This window comes from Psammomys obesus, unplaced genomic scaffold (assembly GCF_907164565.1).
Source record: "Psammomys obesus unplaced genomic scaffold, mPsaObe1.curated_primary_1811, whole genome shotgun sequence".
NCBI lineage: Eukaryota > Metazoa > Chordata > Mammalia > Rodentia > Muridae > Psammomys > Psammomys obesus.
In genome coordinates this window covers 4,005,096-4,024,357 of record NW_026596256.1, presented here as the reverse complement: position 1 = coordinate 4,024,357, position 19,262 = coordinate 4,005,096, and the positions used below count along the sequence as shown (strand labels likewise).

At 41.6% G+C, this 19,262-nt stretch overlaps 1 protein-coding gene across 1 annotated transcript; it reads left to right on the top strand.

The window, feature by feature from the left end:
* Positions 1 to 10,096: 10,096 nt before the first annotated feature.
* On the top strand, positions 10,097 to 17,718 carry Ufm1 (ubiquitin fold modifier 1). The gene is made up of 6 exons (XM_055596888.1): positions 10,097 to 10,206; positions 10,284 to 10,340; positions 12,919 to 12,976; positions 13,830 to 13,869; positions 14,934 to 14,966; positions 16,224 to 17,718. Coding segments are annotated over exons 1-6 (258 nt in total). The 5' UTR covers positions 10,097 to 10,204; the 3' UTR covers positions 16,292 to 17,718.
* Positions 17,719 to 19,262: the final 1,544 nt, after the last annotated feature.

Here is a 19,262-nt window from a genome sequence, read left to right as displayed (position 1 = left end):
AAGAAAGAAAGAAAGAAAGAAAGAAAGAAAGAAAGAAAGAAAGAAAGGAAGGAAGGAAGGAAAGAAGGAAGGAAGGAAGGAAAGAAACACACACTTGTTCTTTGTTAGATTTTTTTTTTTTATTTCTGAAATGGCTATGGTAGTATTTTCCACCTTATATAAATGCTTTTGTATGAGTTATAGAAATTACTTATGCCCTAATCCTTGTAATATAGAGTTTGAGACCACTGGAAAAGACAATAGACTCAATCCAAATTGTAATTAGCATAATTTACTAAAAACTGCTAGCAAGGAGATAATCTTAAAGCCAAATCATAGGTGTGCTGCCCCGAAGGAGCTAATGGAAAGGTTTTTAAAGGTGAAGACCACAATTATCTCATTTCTGTGGAATTTTCAGCTGTGTGAGAAACTGCTTCTCTCCCCACAGCTTTGGGAGGAACTTGTCTCTCTTCCCCTGCACACATCAAGAAAGGATCTGTCTTATTCCCTGGACACAGTGATAAGTGGATTTACAGAAGCAAGAGCAAGCTGTAATAATCTCACAGCAGTTATGCTGTCCTGATAAAGTAAGTAACATATTTGCTAAATTCTGACCTGACTTCAGAATAAAACAGAGGTCAGCCTGACCCTTAGATATGAACAGTTCTTTCAGGAACTTTTGCTAACATGCATTTTACCGCTTCTATAACCACAAAACTTTCTAATCCCCAATCAAATAGAAATACCATGGTAATACAATTGTGCTCTATTCTAATTAAAAGTTCTCATCTTGTCATTCTTGCAAACAGTCATCACAGCTACATCAACAAGAGCTATAAACTTGTAGCTCACTCAGCTTGCGGCCACTTCTAGACTTGTAGTCACAAGAGTGCATGTCGCAGAGTGGGTCTGACTGGCTCAATAAAAACTTCAAATTCATAAAGAGCTACACCAGATCTCCTTCTCTTGGGTGAGAACAGCCCAGCTACAACATTTGGGGGCTTGTCTGGGATCCATGCTCTTCCTAAGACGGATACCCTGATTTGACCTTCTGAACCTTCTATGCTCTGGTCTTCTGAATTCTGGTAAGTGCCCCCTTTTGTGTGACTTCTGGGTGATCAACCTAGGGTTCCATGTCATCAGAGGAAGCTTTATTGACATTTTGGTAAGGTGACTTTCCACCCCAGGATGCCCTCAGTTGTTAATCTGCTTTGTTGAATGAGAGCATGGTGGCTGGCTTTTGTTTGATTATTATTAGTTTGTATTTTTTATTTGTTGGAATTCTGTCTTCCAGCTCTCTCCTATAGTTTGTTCAGTCTTCATCCCTCCCGTTGACTCAATGAAGCCTGCTGTTTAAGTCCTAGAAAATCTGTCTCTAAGCTTTCTTTGTTTATGTGTTCTGGTCACTTGATTCAGTTTTGAAGGGATTCTGATGTCTTTTGGGTATGGATAATATAGTTTTATACTGTTCTACTTTATTAAAAAACTGACTCTGGAGTTGAGTTACAGTCTACCTCTCCCAAACTTGGTTGTTTAAAAGTTTCCTCAAATCTCTGTCTAGGTCAAAAGGCTATCTGACTCTGGTAAGAGAAAAAGAGAGCAAAAAAAGAACTGCCCAGTAAAAGATACTGTTTGCTTTAAAACAGCTATAATGTATACAATATGAGATAAATACCAGTAATGTCTACTGGTATTTTCTTGGCTTTATTTAACTCTCTAAAACCTGAAATATAAACTTATCTCAAGATTTGTAAGACTATTATATAAGCTTTCTGTACCTTACACTTGTAAGTTCACCAGATACAGTTTAAAAATCTATAAAGAAAACTAAGAATAAGGAGGGATCTACCTATGCAACAATGGTAAAGCTGTTATATATACTGAAATAAGAGCTCCAGATGTTGTCTAAGATATTTTTCCTTAAGGAAAAAACAATACAAAAATATAAATTTATTTGTTATTGCTATGTCTCATCTTATTTAAATTTTCAATCAAAAAGAATTTCTATAAAAGTTAGGATGGGCACAAAAAATGTTCCCTCATTCAAGGTGATGGATATTCAAAACTCTTGTTGAAATGTGAACTTTCTTTCACTCATGATGTGTATGGCCATTGCAGGAGACCTATAAAATTCCAAGAAAATAAATAAATGAATAGATAAATAAATAAAAAGTAAAGTTAATTTAACAGGCCTAAAACTATAAATTCCTAATCTTGTAAAAGCTGCTAACTTGCTGTGAACTATTAAAGATAATTAGGACATGCAAGTTAATGATCAGTTGCCTTATAAATGATCAAATTCTTTAATATGCTCAAAACTATGTCTACAGTCATGCTAAGTACAAATGTAATTTATTTAGAAGAACAAGCTATATTTATCTTCTGTATATGTGTTCAAGGTTGAGTCTAAAACAAGTAAACAAGTGACTAAAAATAAGTTAAGTTTGTTTAAAATCAGGTATACTTAATAATGGCCCTCAAACTCTTCAGAGATCTGCTGAATATGGCATTTATAATATTTACTAGGGAAAAAACTTCCCATCATAAACAAAAATACCAGCTTTTAGAAGCAACCCTAAGGTCTACTACCAAAAAACCAACTCCACCTGGATTGTGGTAATGCTAACCACCAAGCAAAACTGCCCCATGCCTCCCCCACTGTCAGGGCCCTGCCTGAATTGTGGACAATCAGGACACTAGATAATTGACTCCAACTCTTTGTCTCCCTCACCAAGATAGGCCTGCCTTTTAAGTTCCTCATCCACAGTAAACTTTTGGATCTTCTGAATCTGAGAGCAAAAGGTCATTACTGTCCTGCACAGCAAAGAGTTATTGCCATCCTATGAGCTATCCAAAGATTAAAGCTGTCCTGGAACAGCCCGGAGCTCTGTCCTCAACAAAAGCACCAAGATCTCCATGGAGAAACTTAGGGAAACCATGAAGGTAGCAGGTTCTCTGCAATATCTAGAGAGAAAAGAATCATTATATAAGACTGTTAAAGCCCTGATTTTTATAATTAAAATGTCTGTTGTAAGAAAGATAGGTTGGAATTCTGTGATATTTCAAATTGGTACCTGCAAACAATATTTTTTCTCCTTTAGTTACCATGGTCAGCACCCCAGGCTTTGAAAACACCTGCACTCTATTGTGCTTTTTGGTTTACAGGAATGTTAACATTCCAACTGTAATACAGAAGACTACAAATTATATGGAAAATAAAAATGAATTTATTAAAAAAAAATGAAGAAGAACCTTATCAGGAAGCAATAGCTTCTCTTATCTGAAGGTTGATTTGCAAATTAAACAAAGCTCTTTTCCAGACTCTCCAGTATTCACTTGTAACCTAATCCTCCTCATTTTTTATTCTAACTTTCAGAGACATCCTTCATTTACCTATTAGTATGCTAATAAGAAAACTCCAGAGACCATAGGAGAAAGTCTCTGCCCTTCAAGGCATTACCACAAGAAAAAGGAATTTTTCCAAGCATGAGAATTTTCCATATACCCTACCACCAATTAAAACCCTCTGAGAACCACTCTCTACCCCTTAGAAGATGAGGGACTGCTTTTCTATGAGATGTGTAGTCTTAATCCCATTTCCTAAAGCTGAATTTGAATAGGAGTGTCTCCTCTATCCAGTTGTCTCTCTTGGCTTGTAGTTGGACTTCCAGGCACCAGTAAAAGAACCTTCTATTACTTTACTATCAACACAGCATTTCCACATTCCCTAGCACTTCTGTCCACTAGACCAATGCTCCTCTTGGAGAAGTTTTTTGACACCAAACTACAGAAATTTATCGGGTTTGAGTTCAAACACTCCAGGATGGATTGTTAGGGATGAGTTTGTTAGAAGAGTTTTAACTTCCTGGACAGGTAGATCATAGCATGGCATGGGGGACTGAGGAGAGTTCAAGCCCCTGCACCATAGACAAACAGAATGGTGGGACTCTGAACAGAGGTAAATCAAGACCTACAAGTAGAAAGAAGTAGGGGGTCTCATATTTTCTAAGGGTGTGGGTTGTAAGATTTCTGAGGCAGCATCAAGAGCCAGAATGCAGAAAGAGGCCAGAGTCTGACCTTAAACAGATGGGTCTGTGTTTGTTGGCACACACATTGAGGGACAGTGTCTCTTTTCTCAGGAAACTGAAGGTCTGCCAGAGGGGAAAGCCATTATAGAGGAGGCACAGGCTTGGGAATGAAGAAGTGGTTGCAACTCAAGTGGGACAGCTTTCCTGGGGTCCCTCATTCCTAGCATTGTTTGCCCAAGGTGAAACAGTATCTTAAGGTAAGACTAGCTGTCTCAACAGACATTCTTTTCTATGCTGGCCCACAAGCTGAGCAAGGTCATCTGTAATCTCATAGAAATCCTGTTTACAACCAGCATGGTGTTACCATCTAAGGTTCTAGATAGGGTTTGTTTTTTCTCTGCCAGCTAAAGAATTAAAAGGGAGGAAAGCCCTTGAATGGGAGAGGTAGCAGTGGAGAAGTCTCTAACACCACAAAAGACGGAGCACAGAACCAGCAGTTGGAGAGAGGCTCTTATTGGGGGTGAGGATACACACATATGTAGCAGAAAGAGGAAAAGACCCTCCTTAGAGCAAGGGGGAGATTTGTGAAGCTGAAAATCTAGTTTCATTTCAAGGACTGTGTTTTTTTTTTTGTTTTTGTTTTTGTTTTTGTTTTTGTTTTTGTTTTTGTTTTTTAAGTCTCTGAAGGGTCTTCCTCCCATAAATTGGAGTTGGTCAGTTTGAAAAAAGACATGACAGCTGATTGGCCCACAAACATTGTGTGACATATCTTGATAATGGACTTGAACTTGTTACAACAGTCTATCAGCAGGGGGCCTGAAGGTAGAAAAGCCCAAAGACTTTTGTTTTACCATGCCATGTGTTTGTTTCAGGTCAAAGGAGGAGGAGAAGCCAGCCATTTTGGAAATTCACCATCTTTATTACCTAGTTGTTCCTCTTCCCTATCTATCTGCCCCCCAGGGAATCTGTCTAACTCCCAGTCTGGCAATAGCACAAGCCTTCAAGCAGTCTCTCTGATTCTTGGGAAAGAGTCAGGAAAGGGAGCACAGAGCAGGACATGTGGCCAACAACATTCTGTTTGATGTTCTACCTTTCCCAGGTAAGAGATCCTGGTCTCTGGAAGACTATTGGTTCTCAGTAATTTACATAACTGATAGAAAGGTAGGTTTTGATGAACTTTGAATTATTATTCTATCCCAATGAGTTTCAGTGGATTATTGAGGGGAGAAAACTATTGAGTATTAAGAGTTAATGACCTAAAAGCCTCAGATAGGCTGAGAAACTCTGGACAAGAGAGTTGACTTAACTGAGAACACCTGTGAATTACCAGGATCCAGAAAGCTCTGAAAAATAAGTCCAAAATGTTATGCCCAAATCTGATGGACCACAAAGACCACCAAAGAGCCGATTCTGATGCAAACGTGGTAGGGTCTTTTTATTACAAGCTCCATCTAGGGCCCACACCCTCACCCACTCAGTGGTTGGGAGTAGAGCCTGAGCTCAGGGAGAAGAGGGTGATTTATAGGTCCCAGTCCCTCCCAGCATACCTAAAGCAGGGAAATTTCAGCCTGGCAAGTGTCTATTGGTTGAAACATAAAAGGGGATGTTGCATTTTAAACTGATTGGCTGTGGGAAGGTGCCAAAACCTGGCTTCCTTTGTTTGGATGTTGCTAGGGGAGAGGGGTGATCTGGGCCGGTTTCCTAGCAACTCTATCTCTAGTGGGCAGGAAGGAATGCAGTATGGCTGGTTCCTCCCCGCAGGTGGCTGGACGTGTCTGGTCTTTGTGTGTTAAACTTTAATCCAATAACATAAAAACGAATTTTTAATTCCTTGGTCTCTCAAAAGGATGGTATGGTAAGGAATCCCCCACGCAGAACATCTGGCCCTCCTGATAAGACCAGCATACCAGCCTCTGTGGGTATTTGACACTGAAACAGCAGAAGAACTGACCTGTAATAGGATCTTCCATCCCAAAAATTTCCTGTTCCAGGTCCCATGATTGTTATGGCTGTCAATCACTGAAGATTTTCTCTCTCCCTACCTCTTTCTTTAATTGAAGCTTTTGGGCTTCAGAGGGAGACAAGCAGATGACGTGCCTATTTAATGTATCAAAGCAGACCTGGGCTCCAGGTTCTTTCAGCACCCCTATTATAGGGTGTGGCTGGCATATCCCACTCTCCAGCCCAGAGGCCAGGCTTTCCCTCTGTCAGAGATTTTTCCCAGACATTTTGGTGCTTTCTCTTTCTCTCCCTCTCTCTCTCTCTCTCTCTCTCTCTCTGCATCTCTCTCCCTGCATGTGCATGCTCTCTTTCTCTGCCTCCCTTCTCTGTCTGCATGGCAATTTCCTTGAACTCCTTCTCTGAGACCAATGAATCAGTCCCTGAGCTACTCTGAATAAACCTGCCTTTTTTTTTTTCTTTAATTTGGCCTGAATTGGCTTATTTTGTAGGGAGAGCAAACCTACTAGCTTTATCATGAAAACTGGGGCCAGGGTTTCAGTATAGCTCGTCAGGTTGCACAAACAGGAACAGGGCTTGGACTGTCTTCTAGAATTTCCCTTTCACAGCTACTTTACTCATACCTTCTATTTAGCAATGTGGACTTGATTTCGTACTGACCCTGCATTTGTTGTTGTTGTTCATAGCCATTGTGTGTGCTGGGGAACTGAAGTCAGGGCCTCATGCTTTCTACATGTCCCAGACAGCTACAGCGCTGGTCCTTGATTCTTTTCTAATAAGGAAGGTTTCCTATGCTTTTACAAACACAGCATTGCCATGTTTTGTTGGCCTTCAATGAGATGTAGTGTAGTCACTCTGTTTACTTCTGCGGGCATTTATGGCGCTCTGTGATACTAATTGGTTTTCTCCCAGACACATTAATCCATTTATGCTGTCTGGTTTTGGTATTTTTTGTTGTTGTTGTTGTTGTTTTGTGGGTTTTTGTTGTTGTTGTTGTTTGGTTTGGTTTGGCTTGGTTTTTCGAGACAGGGTTTCTCTGGGTAGGCTTGACTGTCCTAGACTCGCTTTGTAGAGCAGGCTGGCCTCAAACTCAGAGCTCTGCCTGCCTCTGCCTCCGCAAGAGCTGGGATTACAAGTGTGTATCACCATGCCTAGCTTGTCTGTTGTCTTAAAACACTAAATTTTCTAAGCATCACTTAAAATTCACTTTAGAGTCTGCTTCTGTTTTTATTCATCAAAGTTACTTTAGGATTTTAAATTTTCAGCAAATTAGAGGGTCCCTCTTCTGTTATAAAATTTTCCAATTGAAAATGGCTTGATAAGCAAAATATTATGAACAGAACTTTGAATGTCCTTTCTAGCATCAAGAGGAAACTCACAGGGCTCTAGAAATGGCCTTTCGGAGGATACAAATATGTGGTGGCAGCCAGGAGGAATTAAAGTAGGAAAGAGTTCTAAGCAGCTACAAGTAGGTGCTTCTCAGTATCTTTTGACAACTGGATAAAAATGAAGCCATGACCACGCGTAGGTATTGTTACAGAGAAGAGTCTTGTTGTAGCTATAAGGGAGAGTTCAGCCAAAGACATCTGGAAGGATCCAGACGGAACCAGGTCATGAGAGGAGGTGGAAAGGGGCAAGAGAGGAATAGAGACCTCCTCTGAGCTGAGGCCCAAGAGACCAAGAAAGGACACTTAACAAGTAGGTGAGAAGGGTGGTTAGAGGAGGTGAAGGAGCAGTTGAAGAGACAGACTCTGGAATCTGTAGTCTAATTTGGAGGGTGGCAGAAGAAGCAAATGCTACACACATAACTTAGGAGAGCCAAATCAGCAGCTTGCTTTGGTTAGGAGAGAGGTCTAGCCTGTTGGAAGGAGGCTCATGTATGCCCTCCCACAATCTGTTCCAAAACTGCCTGCAACATGCCAGCCTCAGGTGTGTCTTTGGAACCTGAAAGAAAAAATAGAGTGCTTTTGATACAGTGCAGTATTGCTGAAGGGGCATCAATAGCTGAGTATTGAAGTCTGTACTATTAGGGGTTGAATCTTGCTTTCACTGTGTTGTGGACATATAACAGAAACTCTGAACAACCTATGTTTATTGGCTACTCACATCAACTTGATTGTCAGGAGGGCTTTCCCTGCCATGCTCACAGGCTCCTTGTAAGCTCCACACCTGTAGACCTTAGGCTGCCAGGCTCCTAGACTACTGTGGCAGCTGGGACCCCTTGTGGCTGGCCTTTAGCCCTTGAGGAGCTCCACAGACCATGCACCCACTCAGACTTCCCTCCTGGCCCTAACTACTATTCCCAGCCCTGAGATGGCAGAGTAACCAGGCCCAGACCTACAGAAAAAGCCCACATCCCTGAGCTTTCCCAAAGATCAGGCCACATAATCCCTCTAATTTCAGACCACTCTGAAAAGCTCTGTTCTCCCCATCCCCCACAAACAGGAAACCCTATATAAACCCTGCATTTTGGCCAGTTCTTGGATGCTTTTTGACCTAGCAGAGACAACCACCCTCCTGGGTTCTTCCCACCCCCTACTCTACTCCCAATAAATCTCTCCAGTGAGGTTCGTTGTGCAGTGTGACTCTGTGGTATTCCTCGGCTCCCGACTGCCAGGAGACCTTTCCATACAAGATGTAACACAGTGTTCTCTTCAGCATTTTGTCACATGGTTTCACACTTGAGTGGAAACCAAACTAGATAAGAGAATGCAAATTTTATTGAATATATACAATATGTATTCTTAGACACAGACTAAAATTTGTATTCTAATTTTGTGTTATTTAAATAGATGGTAGATAAATAGTAGGTAGAGAGGTGCATGCCACTTTGTCTTCATAGACAGCACTTTAGTCATGCCCATTAACTCTGTAGTTTTACCTGTTAGAAGAGACTGCTCTTGATAGCCAAATCTGCAAGTCAATCTATATCTCCTCAAGGCATACAGCAGGAGAATATTGGAGTGCTACTATAGTCAGCATCAGAATTCTCACCTTTGGGAGAAAGCAGAAGAGACCATCTAGCTACAGAACTGCAAGAAAGATGAGAAGCAGTTCCAATATATCCATGGGGGCTCCTTACCTATTAGTATTTCTCCTGAAGAACCTACCTGCGATTCTAAAGACTCACTGCATTGCCCCTTTGATTCAGTACCTATTTCTGGTTTCATCTACCCACTATGGCGTTTCTTTTAAAAGGCGTGGTTATTGTCAGACGGAACGCTTATTTTACCTCTGTGTTTACTTTGGGATAAAGATTAGAGACAGCACTCCCCAACTCGCTATAGAAATACAACCGGTTTGGTAGATTCTAAAGGACCGCCACCCACGTGCCTTATCAGCTTGGGGTCATAGCCTTTGGTGGTTTGGTGTAGACAGTGAGTTTAGCCTCTGTTTTAGCGTCTGATGCACAGAGGAGCCTCAACCTTTGGTTTAGCGCCTGGTGAACACAGGTGCTCACGGTTCGTAGGCACGCTGAATAAATGTACCTAATTGGCAACCTTGTATCCGAATTAAATCTATTTGCCCATATCAAGAACTACTGGAATGTGCTGATGATTCTTTCCTCCAAGACGTTCTGGTGCTGAGATAAAGATTTTTCCTTCTGGACCCTGACAGGTCTCTCAGAATAATTCTCGTAATAACTTTTATTTTTTTTTTTGAAATTATTTAAAAGTCGGTAGCGAACTGTGAAATACGAAGAGAAAACTATAAGGAATGTAAATCGCATTAACAGGAACGTTAGAAAGATCAAAGAATAACGTTAATTAAAGCAGCTGAGGGCAGCTTCTCTAGTACCTATCAGTGCGAGCTGGTAGGTTGCTTAGCAACTCTGCAGGCTTCCTCATCCGCCCAGCCTTGAGTCCCGCCTCCAGTTCCGAAGCCACGTCCGGCTTCCTCACAAGCCTTACTTCCGCCGTAACCAGCCGGTGGGGACCTCCTGGCCACTGTGTTTGACCTCTATTATACTGCCTGACCAAAAATGTGTCAGTAAACAATCAAAAGTAGATGCGTCTTCTTTATCTATCATTTATACTTCATCTCGATAGATACACACTCACACTAAATTGCTGGCTATCGGCTAGCCGTCTTCTGTGGCCTGTGAGCGCAGGCACAATTTTCAGGCGCTCTGTGGACAGCCGCGCTGGAGGGCGACGTGGGCCGCGAAGGCCCCTGCTCCCGGCCATCGAGGAAGCGCGGCGGGCGGTTGGGCGCGGAGTGTGTGCGGCAGATCCATCATGTAAGTGTCCGTCCTTCCGTCCCGACCTTGGTCCCCCGGCCGACCCGACCCTAACGCCCTCTCGTTCTCGTCCTCAGGTCGAAGGTGTCCTTTAAAATCACACTGACTTCCGACCCGCGGCTACCGTACAAAGTGTGAGTGACAGGCGTGGCTGGAGCCGGCCGGGCCTGGGCGGGACAGGAGGGTGTAGGAGGAGGGGTGCAGTATTGCTGCTGAGAAACCAGCCCTCCTGCCCCGGAGTGCGCTGGCTGGGCAGGTGCAATGGGAAGAACTTTGGACGAGAATGGTTACATCAGTCCCTTTTACTTGACTTAAAGGCCTTTGCCAGCTGTTAGGGAAGACTCCTAAGTCTGGACTCTTGACAGGTCCGAACCTAACACTGTTAAACTTCAGGGTTTGTTCGTTCGTGTATATGACTCAACAACTGGGTGCCTCGGTGTTGAATTCAAAGTCACACACATTTGGATCTTCATAAAAAGTGCTCAGCAGGGTTGGGAAATGTGGATGTAGGGCCACGTATCCTTGTCGGTCCCTTCCTTATGCTCGAGCAGTTGAATTGATGGTTGTCACGGGTTAGCCATCTCGGTCTTCTTATGCACTTGGAAGACCTATGCTAAATGGCAAAAGACCAGGATCACCATAGATTTTATGTGTAATTTGTGTAGTGGCACCTAGGCTAGCTTAGTGAGCAGATATCAGCTGTCATAACTTTCTGAAGTTTTCTGCCTCTGATTCATTCAGCTTCTCGGCCTGTTGTTCCCATATCTTTCTATCCCTAGAATGGCCTCCTTATCCCTCATCTCTCCAGTAACTGCTCATGCTCCAAACTATCATTTTCAGATAGCCACATTCCTTTCCTCCAGATAACTTACCGAAGTATTTCTTTGATAGTGCTTCTTTTAATCATTTATCCAGTTGTTTTTTAATCTGTCGCTCTTCCCTCCTTAGTGCCGCGCCCACTCATGTCTTATGCAGATGAAAGTCTGTCTTTTTAAATCATTCTCTTGCAAGCATCCTGGATTCTGATAGCCACCTATCTGTAGGGTATTTTGCCTGGTGAAACACCAGCTCCAAAACCAGCCCTTTGTGTTCTCTGTACTTAACTCTGTTCCTGGAGAAAAATTACAATACCATGAAAGATTTTTATGAGAAAAAAAAAAAAAATCATGACTGGCACTCTACTGTGCTCCCCAAATTTTTCTCATTTTCCTATTCTCAGAAAGTATTTTTGTTTTGTTTCAAAATTTCCAAAACTTCTTTTCCCCGCAGTCAAAAGAAGAGGTGGTGAGTTCCCTCACTTTACTGCAACAGACATGGCATCCCCCTTATCTTTACCTTTACTGTAAAGAGCATTAACCACTGTTGTGAAAGCCTGTTTTACTCTGCTCGGGATTAGGGTAGGCTCACGGGGCACCTTTCTCTGGTTGGTGTTTTCTCCCTCTGTACCGGACTGTGCTCAGCGGTGCCTGACTGTGATGTAGAAGAATGAGGAGGAGGAGCAGGGAAAGGACAGTGGACCAATGCCAGTGTCAGGACCACGGGAGTATCAGACGACTTGAGCTGAAAGAATTTTGTTGACTCTTCAGTGTTAGGTGTGCTCAGCGCATGTGTAGCTGTGTGCACTTGTGTAGTCTGTTCTACTTGAGTACTACCAAAAACTTTTAAACCTTTTCGTTCCCAGCTTACTAGAAAATTTTGTTTTATTTTATGCCATACTACGGATTACCCCTCCCCCACCAAAGGAAATAAAAGAAAGGAAAACAAGATACCTACTTTAGTCATTAGATGACATTTGGAAGGGAAAACGCTAGCACAAAAAAAGTTTCCTTTGCACTTTTGCAAGTCAGTACAATGTGGTGTGACTCTTATATTCAGAGACAGCAGAAGAAAAATCCAGGCCGAGACCCATGAATAGTGTGTGACAGGAGTTGATATTAAGACATTCATGGCCTATGTAATGACAAATAGAAAAGCTTAAGGAGAAATACTGGCTTTTTGGTTTTTCTCTGCTTAAGAAGTATCTGGATTTTGTGCTCTAATCGAGGCTTTTTTTTTTTTTTAATTTTTAATACTTAGCAGAGAGGCAGTAAGGTAGACTGAGGACCAGGGAGAGGTTGGCATTGCTGATTGCCATCTCATCCTGAGCATACTGGCACACCTGTGATCCCAGCATTTGTGAGGCAAAGGCAAGCAGAGCTCTTTGGGTTTGAGGGCAGCCTGACACCCTGTATTTAAAAAAGGAGGAAAAAGTGGATCTAGTTAAAGGTCAGCCCATGTCTTTGTATCAGCCGGGGCAGAGCCATGGCTCTGTGTGTAAGAGATTGGCTGCTTCTGCAGAGGGCTGTTTTCATTTCTAGCACCCACAGGATGCCTCACAGCTGCCTGAAATTCCAGTTCCAAAGGATCTGATGCCCTCTTGCCCTCTGTGGGCACCTCCACACGGGTGTACACACATAAACCCAGGCACATAAAATAAAATAAAATAAAATAAACCTTAAATGCATAAATCAAAAGAAAGAGTAGGAAGAACTCTGCTTGCAGATTGTTGGTTTTCACACAGAGATTGGGTCCTTGTCTTGATTTTTCTAGTGTTTTCAGCATCAGTGCACATAATGCTGCCTTAAAAATGGCTGACCTTAAACCCCCCCCCCAAAATAACTTACCCATGTGTGATGAAATAAACTTTATGAAATTCTTTTTTACTTGTTGCAGTCTCAGTGTTCCTGAAAGTACGCCTTTCACAGCAGTGCTAAAGTTTGCAGCAGAAGAAGTAAGTATGATTCTAACAGTGTCTTTATGGATGTGTTTAGCATTTTTCTGGCTTTTGTCCCTTGTGTATTTTCACGTAGTGTGTCCCTCCCCTTCCCTTTTTTCCTTTCTTTCATTACTGGGTTTATGCTAAAGAAGTCCCAAGCCCATTTCCTTTCTTTCATTACTGGGCTTATGCTAAAGTAGTCCCAAGCCCAGGTAAAGTTAATCTATCTTCTAGTTAGAAAACAGTGAGATGAATAAACTGACACATCTGTTTAATGCAACAGATGAAAACTGTGATGGCATTGTTTTTTTTTTAAGAGGTGATCTTTTATATCCACCTGAATTGGGTATACTAAGAGTATGTGTGTGTACTTTCAGTAAAAATTGATTGTTTTGAAGTGTCTAGTTTGTTTTCTTTTTTTTTTTTTTTTAACACATTGGTATTTTCAGTTTTTAATAAGTGAGTTTTCTACCTGGAATTATCAGGATTGTTTGCAAAGCACCTCTGGCCACAGCACTTGGAAGTGTAGGTTGATCTGGGCCAGTGGCACCAGGATGTGACTTGGGAGCCTTCATCTTCCTGTTACAGTGGTGGCGACAGTCAACTGTACCACATAAAGCCAATTCCTCAGTTCTTCCTTCCTCCACTACCCCACCCCCAATACTGGGACTCAGTCCCTGGGCTTACCGTCTAGCCCAGGCTCTAACACGGTGCTACATACTCCGGTAACCCTGCTTTTTACCTGTTGTTGCTTACTCTGAAGAAAATAGAGTGATAATAGGGGTGCTCCATTCTTATTCTGTCTTTCATGGTTCCATGCCAATGTATTGACGTTTGTTTGTTTTCTTTTTTCTTTTCTCCCTTTTAGTTTAAAGTTCCTGCAGCTACAAGTGCAATTATTACTAATGGTAAGAATTAACCTTAAACCTTAAGTGCTGAAGACATTGCGACTGGAATTCCCAAAACCCCTGGTGTATGTGAACCTAAACATTACGTTTAATGGAAAACTTTGCATGGAGGGCACTGTATGTGATGAACTCTGCTCGTTTGGGAAGCTTCCCAGTATCTAGTGTCCTTCTCTCTCCCTCTGGATTATTACTGCAGGCAGCTTCCTTTCTGGCAAGGTTTACATATATAAATGTTGTGTCAGAAAGCATGTTAGAGTATAGAAAGTTAAGCAGGAATGTAACTTCTCTATACCTTAACTGTGCGAAGAGGAACTGGTTTACAGGCTTTCAGTGTTTTTCAGTTTGGATATATTCAGTTAAAAAATCCGAATACCTTCAAACACTGGTACCAATTCCAGTGGTGCTGGTCTTGTGAGATAGTAAACCATTGAATAAGGTGTGAGAGGAGCCCTTGTACATCTTCTCTGTATAAAATGCTGTACATGGGAAGGGTCCCATGCGGGTAGGCCCACCCAGGGTAAGCAGTGGGGTGCAGTAGCTCAGTGTAGTTTAGGTATGACTTGACTTCTTACTTCTTCTCATGTTGTCACACTGAAGAAAGCTGGCCAACTTCCTGGAAAGTTATAGATTCTCCAGTGGCAATGTTTAAAACATTCACAGTGTCACTAGACCATGAACAAAATGACTTGTGGCCTCTCTCATCTTGGAGACTGTATGACACCCAGCAGTGGAAATGACTGATGGCCTAATGTGGTTCTTGCTTAAACAAGAGATGGCACTGTTCGCTACGTGCAGTAAAGTAGGATTGAAAACACAGTTGTCTATAGAGAGTATGGGAATCATTGCCCTTAGGACCTCTTGTCTCATCTGGCAGTGCCTATAAACATGTGCTCATGGGAGGTGTCCTCAGGTGACTCACCTGAAAGGTTGCCGTCTGTGTTCTGGGGCTGAAGTCGTTAGCCTTTACCTGTTCCCATAGCTGCACTCTTCTGGCAAGTCTCTTGTTACTATTAAATTGTTTTCGCTGTAGAAATAACTCACATAATTTACAATTTCTTTTCCAGATGGAATAGGAATAAACCCTGCACAGACTGCTGGTGAGTGTCTGCTTGTGTGCCCACTGAAACAGAATATTTTATTTATTTCAGCTAGATTGGATTTTTCAGAAGATACAGCTATGTAGAGCTTATGCGACAGACTACTTGTAACTCATTGATAATTGGTTTCATTTATGTATATATTAATTTTCCATGGTTTTCACTACAAGTAATACAAGCCTGGTTAGTAGCAATTTAGGAATTGAAAGTATTAATGTGCATAACAAAGAATTGGGAAGGTGAGATTGTGTTGCCAGGTCCTGAGAGACCCTCCTCTTCCAAGTAGCCAGTGGATTGCTTCAGTTCTGGAATTCCATAGTTAGCCTTCAAAAAGTGCCAACAAGCGGTGGTAGTGCCATTTTTTTTTTAAACAGCCACAGCCACTGACATCTCAAAGGTTATAATCACACGAGAGCCAGTGCAAAACGTTGACGTCCTGGCCAGCCGTTGGGATGATTGTGTCTTACCTTTAGTAAAGGTGCTCTTAAACTGTGGGACATCTGTATTTCCCCAGATGTGTTCTTTGGGCTGCTCTTCTGCTCTCAGAGCATTAAAGAATGCTTTGAAGGTGTACTATTTAATATAATGTAGCCTCATTCTTGAGCAACACTTAGCTTCTAAACAATTGTATTGAGAGGATTGATTTATAAAACATTATATTGTCTTTGTAGGCCACTGGTGAAATCTAGAAAGTGAAGAGTGATTTACAATTGGAGATTTTTTAAACGTAATCAGTGATCATGAGTATATACTTTAAATTGAAATTTTTGTTTATTGAAAATTGTGAGGCACTGTATTACATAAGTGTCCTGTATGATCTGAGAGTAGATGGGTTTGCCTTTTTGATTCTCTAAGGTTTTATTAGCATATATTAATTTGAGTGCTGGCTTACTCTCACGTGTTGCCCTTTGAAACCGAGTCATATGCCCCAGTTACTGAGCTTGATTGTAATCTCACCAGGTGATCAAACCCAAGTATCAGAGTATCACAGTGCCCTTGTAGTGACTTTACCCTGATGGCACCATTGATTGATGTCACTTACTGCATTAGCTGGTGTGTCTTACAGTTTAAGCACTTGCTGGTCTCTGAGGGTAGAAGAGCAGTGGGGTCAGGGCTTTGAAGAATGGGCCTCAGCTCTGAGGATTCTGGGGCATCCTTCCTTCCTAATACCTCGTTTGCTGTGTGCCCGTTGCTGGGATGACAATGTTTCTCGTCCTCTTTAGACGCCTAACTTTGAATTTTTGTTTGTTTGTGTAGGAAATGTTTTTCTGAAGCATGGCTCAGAGCTGCGAATCATTCCTAGAGACCGAGTTGGAAGCTGCTAATATATGCTTCCTGGAATACACAGCCTTTCAGAATAAATACTGATACTTGCTATTGCTGTAGGATTGAAATCAGGCATTCACGATGCAATGAAACCACCAAGAATCAACAAAACAGGGAAAGTTGACTCTGGTCCCTTCCTGCTCATTTTTTTCATGGGAGGAAAAAATGCCTTTAAGTGGAGGGAACGAAACCACAGGTCACACAGTGGATACTGCTGCCTCACCAGAAGAGAAGGGTACATCTGTGACAGATGGACTATGCTTTAAAAACAAACATCAACAGCAAAACTAGAGGATGAGTCTGCTAATTGTCTTCACAGATATTTGGAAAATTAAAAATCCAGAATGGAATGTATTTTCTAATTTTAAAATTTAAAAGGATAATGGATCATAGAGGCATTTGGCTTGATAGCATCTCACCTGTGGGCACATAGTTTGAATTTTAAAGTATATAATTTGTGATGAAGTTAATAGGTATTTCAGTGAACAGTTAAATTTTATATAAAACCAAAAATTTAAATTATGAGAACCAACCATTATGTGTATAAGTTGCTATTGCATACCAAATAGCTTCTATTTGGTATGATCTTGGGAAATCAAGTGTGTCACGGTGAGAATTGACAGTACTGTAGAAGCACCCTTAGGTAAATTACACATTCATCGATAAGTGTCTTCATAAAGCTTTAAGACAGAATTCCTTAAACCATTCTTTTTGAGGATTCTATTTTTGAGCAACACCCAGAACTATTGTTGCAGAGATGACCTCAAGCTTACAGACCTGCCACTTTGCTAACGGGTGTCCTAAATGAAGAGGGAACTTTAAGGAAGCTATTAACATTAGTCACAAGTGGAAAAGGAACCAGGGAAGCAAAGCTAGGCAGGCTCTTGCCAGAAAAGCAAAGAAAGTGAGAAGCCTGGCAGTGTCGCTGGAGAAGTCCATGGAGGGGCCTGCGGTAGGGTTGGAGAAGTATGAGGGAGAAGAGTACTGGACACAGGATCAGAAGGCAACTACATACATGTTTCCAAAGTCCCCCATAGCAATCTACAGGAAGATTTGTATAAGAAAGGATTTTGAGGACTCGAACCTGGTGAAGAGGCTCAGCAGGTCAAAGTTTGGCAGACCGAAGTTCAGTTCCCAGAAGGAAGGAGAGAACCAACTCCACAAGGTCTTCCTCTGACCTAGGGACACCCTAATGTGAGCCATTCTCCCTCCCACAATAAAAGAAAAATTTTAAATCTTATTTGCCCTTACAGAGGAAATCCGTGTCTTGGCACATATTGAAGGATGAATTAAATTTTGGCAGTGACTGAGAGCTGAGCAGCTCTGCTTCATTGAGTGAGCTCTTTGGAGGTGAGGGGTCTGTCTGTCATGAGCTCCCTAGAGCAGGAGATGCCACTTCTCAATAAATATTTACTGAACTCAAGAATATGTCTCCAGGACCAGTTTTTATCTCGTGCCTCATAGTCACAATTACGGGGTTGCCTTAGTTTGTTGGGTGGTCAGGGTTTGTAAGAAAACTAACGGTTGGCATCTGAAGGGCTGTGTTAGTTTAGTAGAGGAAAGAATTGTCACTGTTCACAGGTTTACGGATTGTGTTTTCAGATCCTGAATTGTGTAGCAATACCCAGCTCATGTTTGCTGGGTTTTTATGTTTATAGGTCTAGTGCCAGGAAACATTCTTCCTTATAATACTAGGGCCCTGATAACCAGAGATTTTTAAATACTTGCCACCTAATTTTTTGCTTAATATTAAATTTTTTACTTCTGCCTTTAGCACAAAAAATCTGCATGTTGTCTGTAAAATTTATACAGTCCTACAATACAAAATGATTTACCTAATACATCGGTTCTTTGAAAATACAGTCTCCAAGTCTAGGTAATTTGTGATTAGATTTACTCAAAATTGAGGTAATTTGTTATTAATTAAGTAAATGTGATCTGTAAGTTCTTTGTACAGAATGTTTTAGGCATTGTATTTAACTTAAATGTCTTAAGTTAATTATTTAACTTAAATAATTAATACCTTAGGAAAATAACATTTTATCATACCGTAAACCATGGCAACTTTTTATTTTACTATCAGACTTATTAACCAGTATACCTAGTGAGCCAGTTTACTAATGCTATTTTTTTTAATACAGAGTTATAAAGTGAGTCCTGAAAAATAAGTGTATATTTCCAAATGTCAGTCTATTACACAGAAGAGGAGAACTTTGGGCAGTCCCAGCCCTGGGTAGTGTCCAAAGTGAAACTAGGAAATTAGGGGCACAGTCTTCTGAAACCGTCCCTCAGGTTCTCGCTCAGTAGGCATGAGAAGCAGGCCTGCTGGGTGCATGCACTGCTAAAGGGTTGGCGCCAGGATGGCCTTTCCACCCTAGAGAGCAGAACTGCAGGCTAAGGTCAGGGTATCCCGGAATCTCGAGCATTCCTTTAAGCTGCTTGATTCTGGAGTAGCCTGACAGAATCCCAAAGATGAAAACATGCTTACAGCTCGTCACTACTGGGATACTTTATAGTTCAATCAGTGTATTTATAGATACTTTTGTTGTTGTTATTTGAAGGTGTAAATTGAAAGTTCAAGGGGGTTGGTGCAGTCAATAAAGGTGGTTGCTTACGATGACCTTAGTTCCATGCATGGTGGAAAGGAAGAACTGACCTGTGCATTTACACTATGACAATACAGTTATACACAATATACACACACATAAAAACGGTTTAAGCTGCCTAAGAGACTGCAAACATCTGTAGACCGGAAACCCTGATACTCTGGAAAGGAGCATTTTTGGGTCATTACTGTCCCCCAGGCTATTATTTATAAGCTAGGTAAAGTTGTGTGCCTCATTATCCTTAAAATCTGTTGAACTAGGGCTGGGCAGATGGCTCAGTGTTTAAGAGCGCCTACTGCTCTGGCTAGAGGACCAAGGTTTGGTTCCCAGTACCCACGTGGTTGCTCACAACCATCTGTAACTC

Coding starts and splice junctions, on each gene's coding strand:
- Ufm1 (XM_055596888.1), top strand. Junction 12,977..13,829: donor TAAAGTTTGCAGCAGAAGAA/GTAAGTATGATT, acceptor TCTCCCTTTTAG/TTTAAAGTTCCTGCAGCTAC. Junction 14,967..16,223: donor AAACCCTGCACAGACTGCTG/GTGAGTGTCTGC, acceptor TTGTTTGTGTAG/GAAATGTTTTTCTGAAGCAT.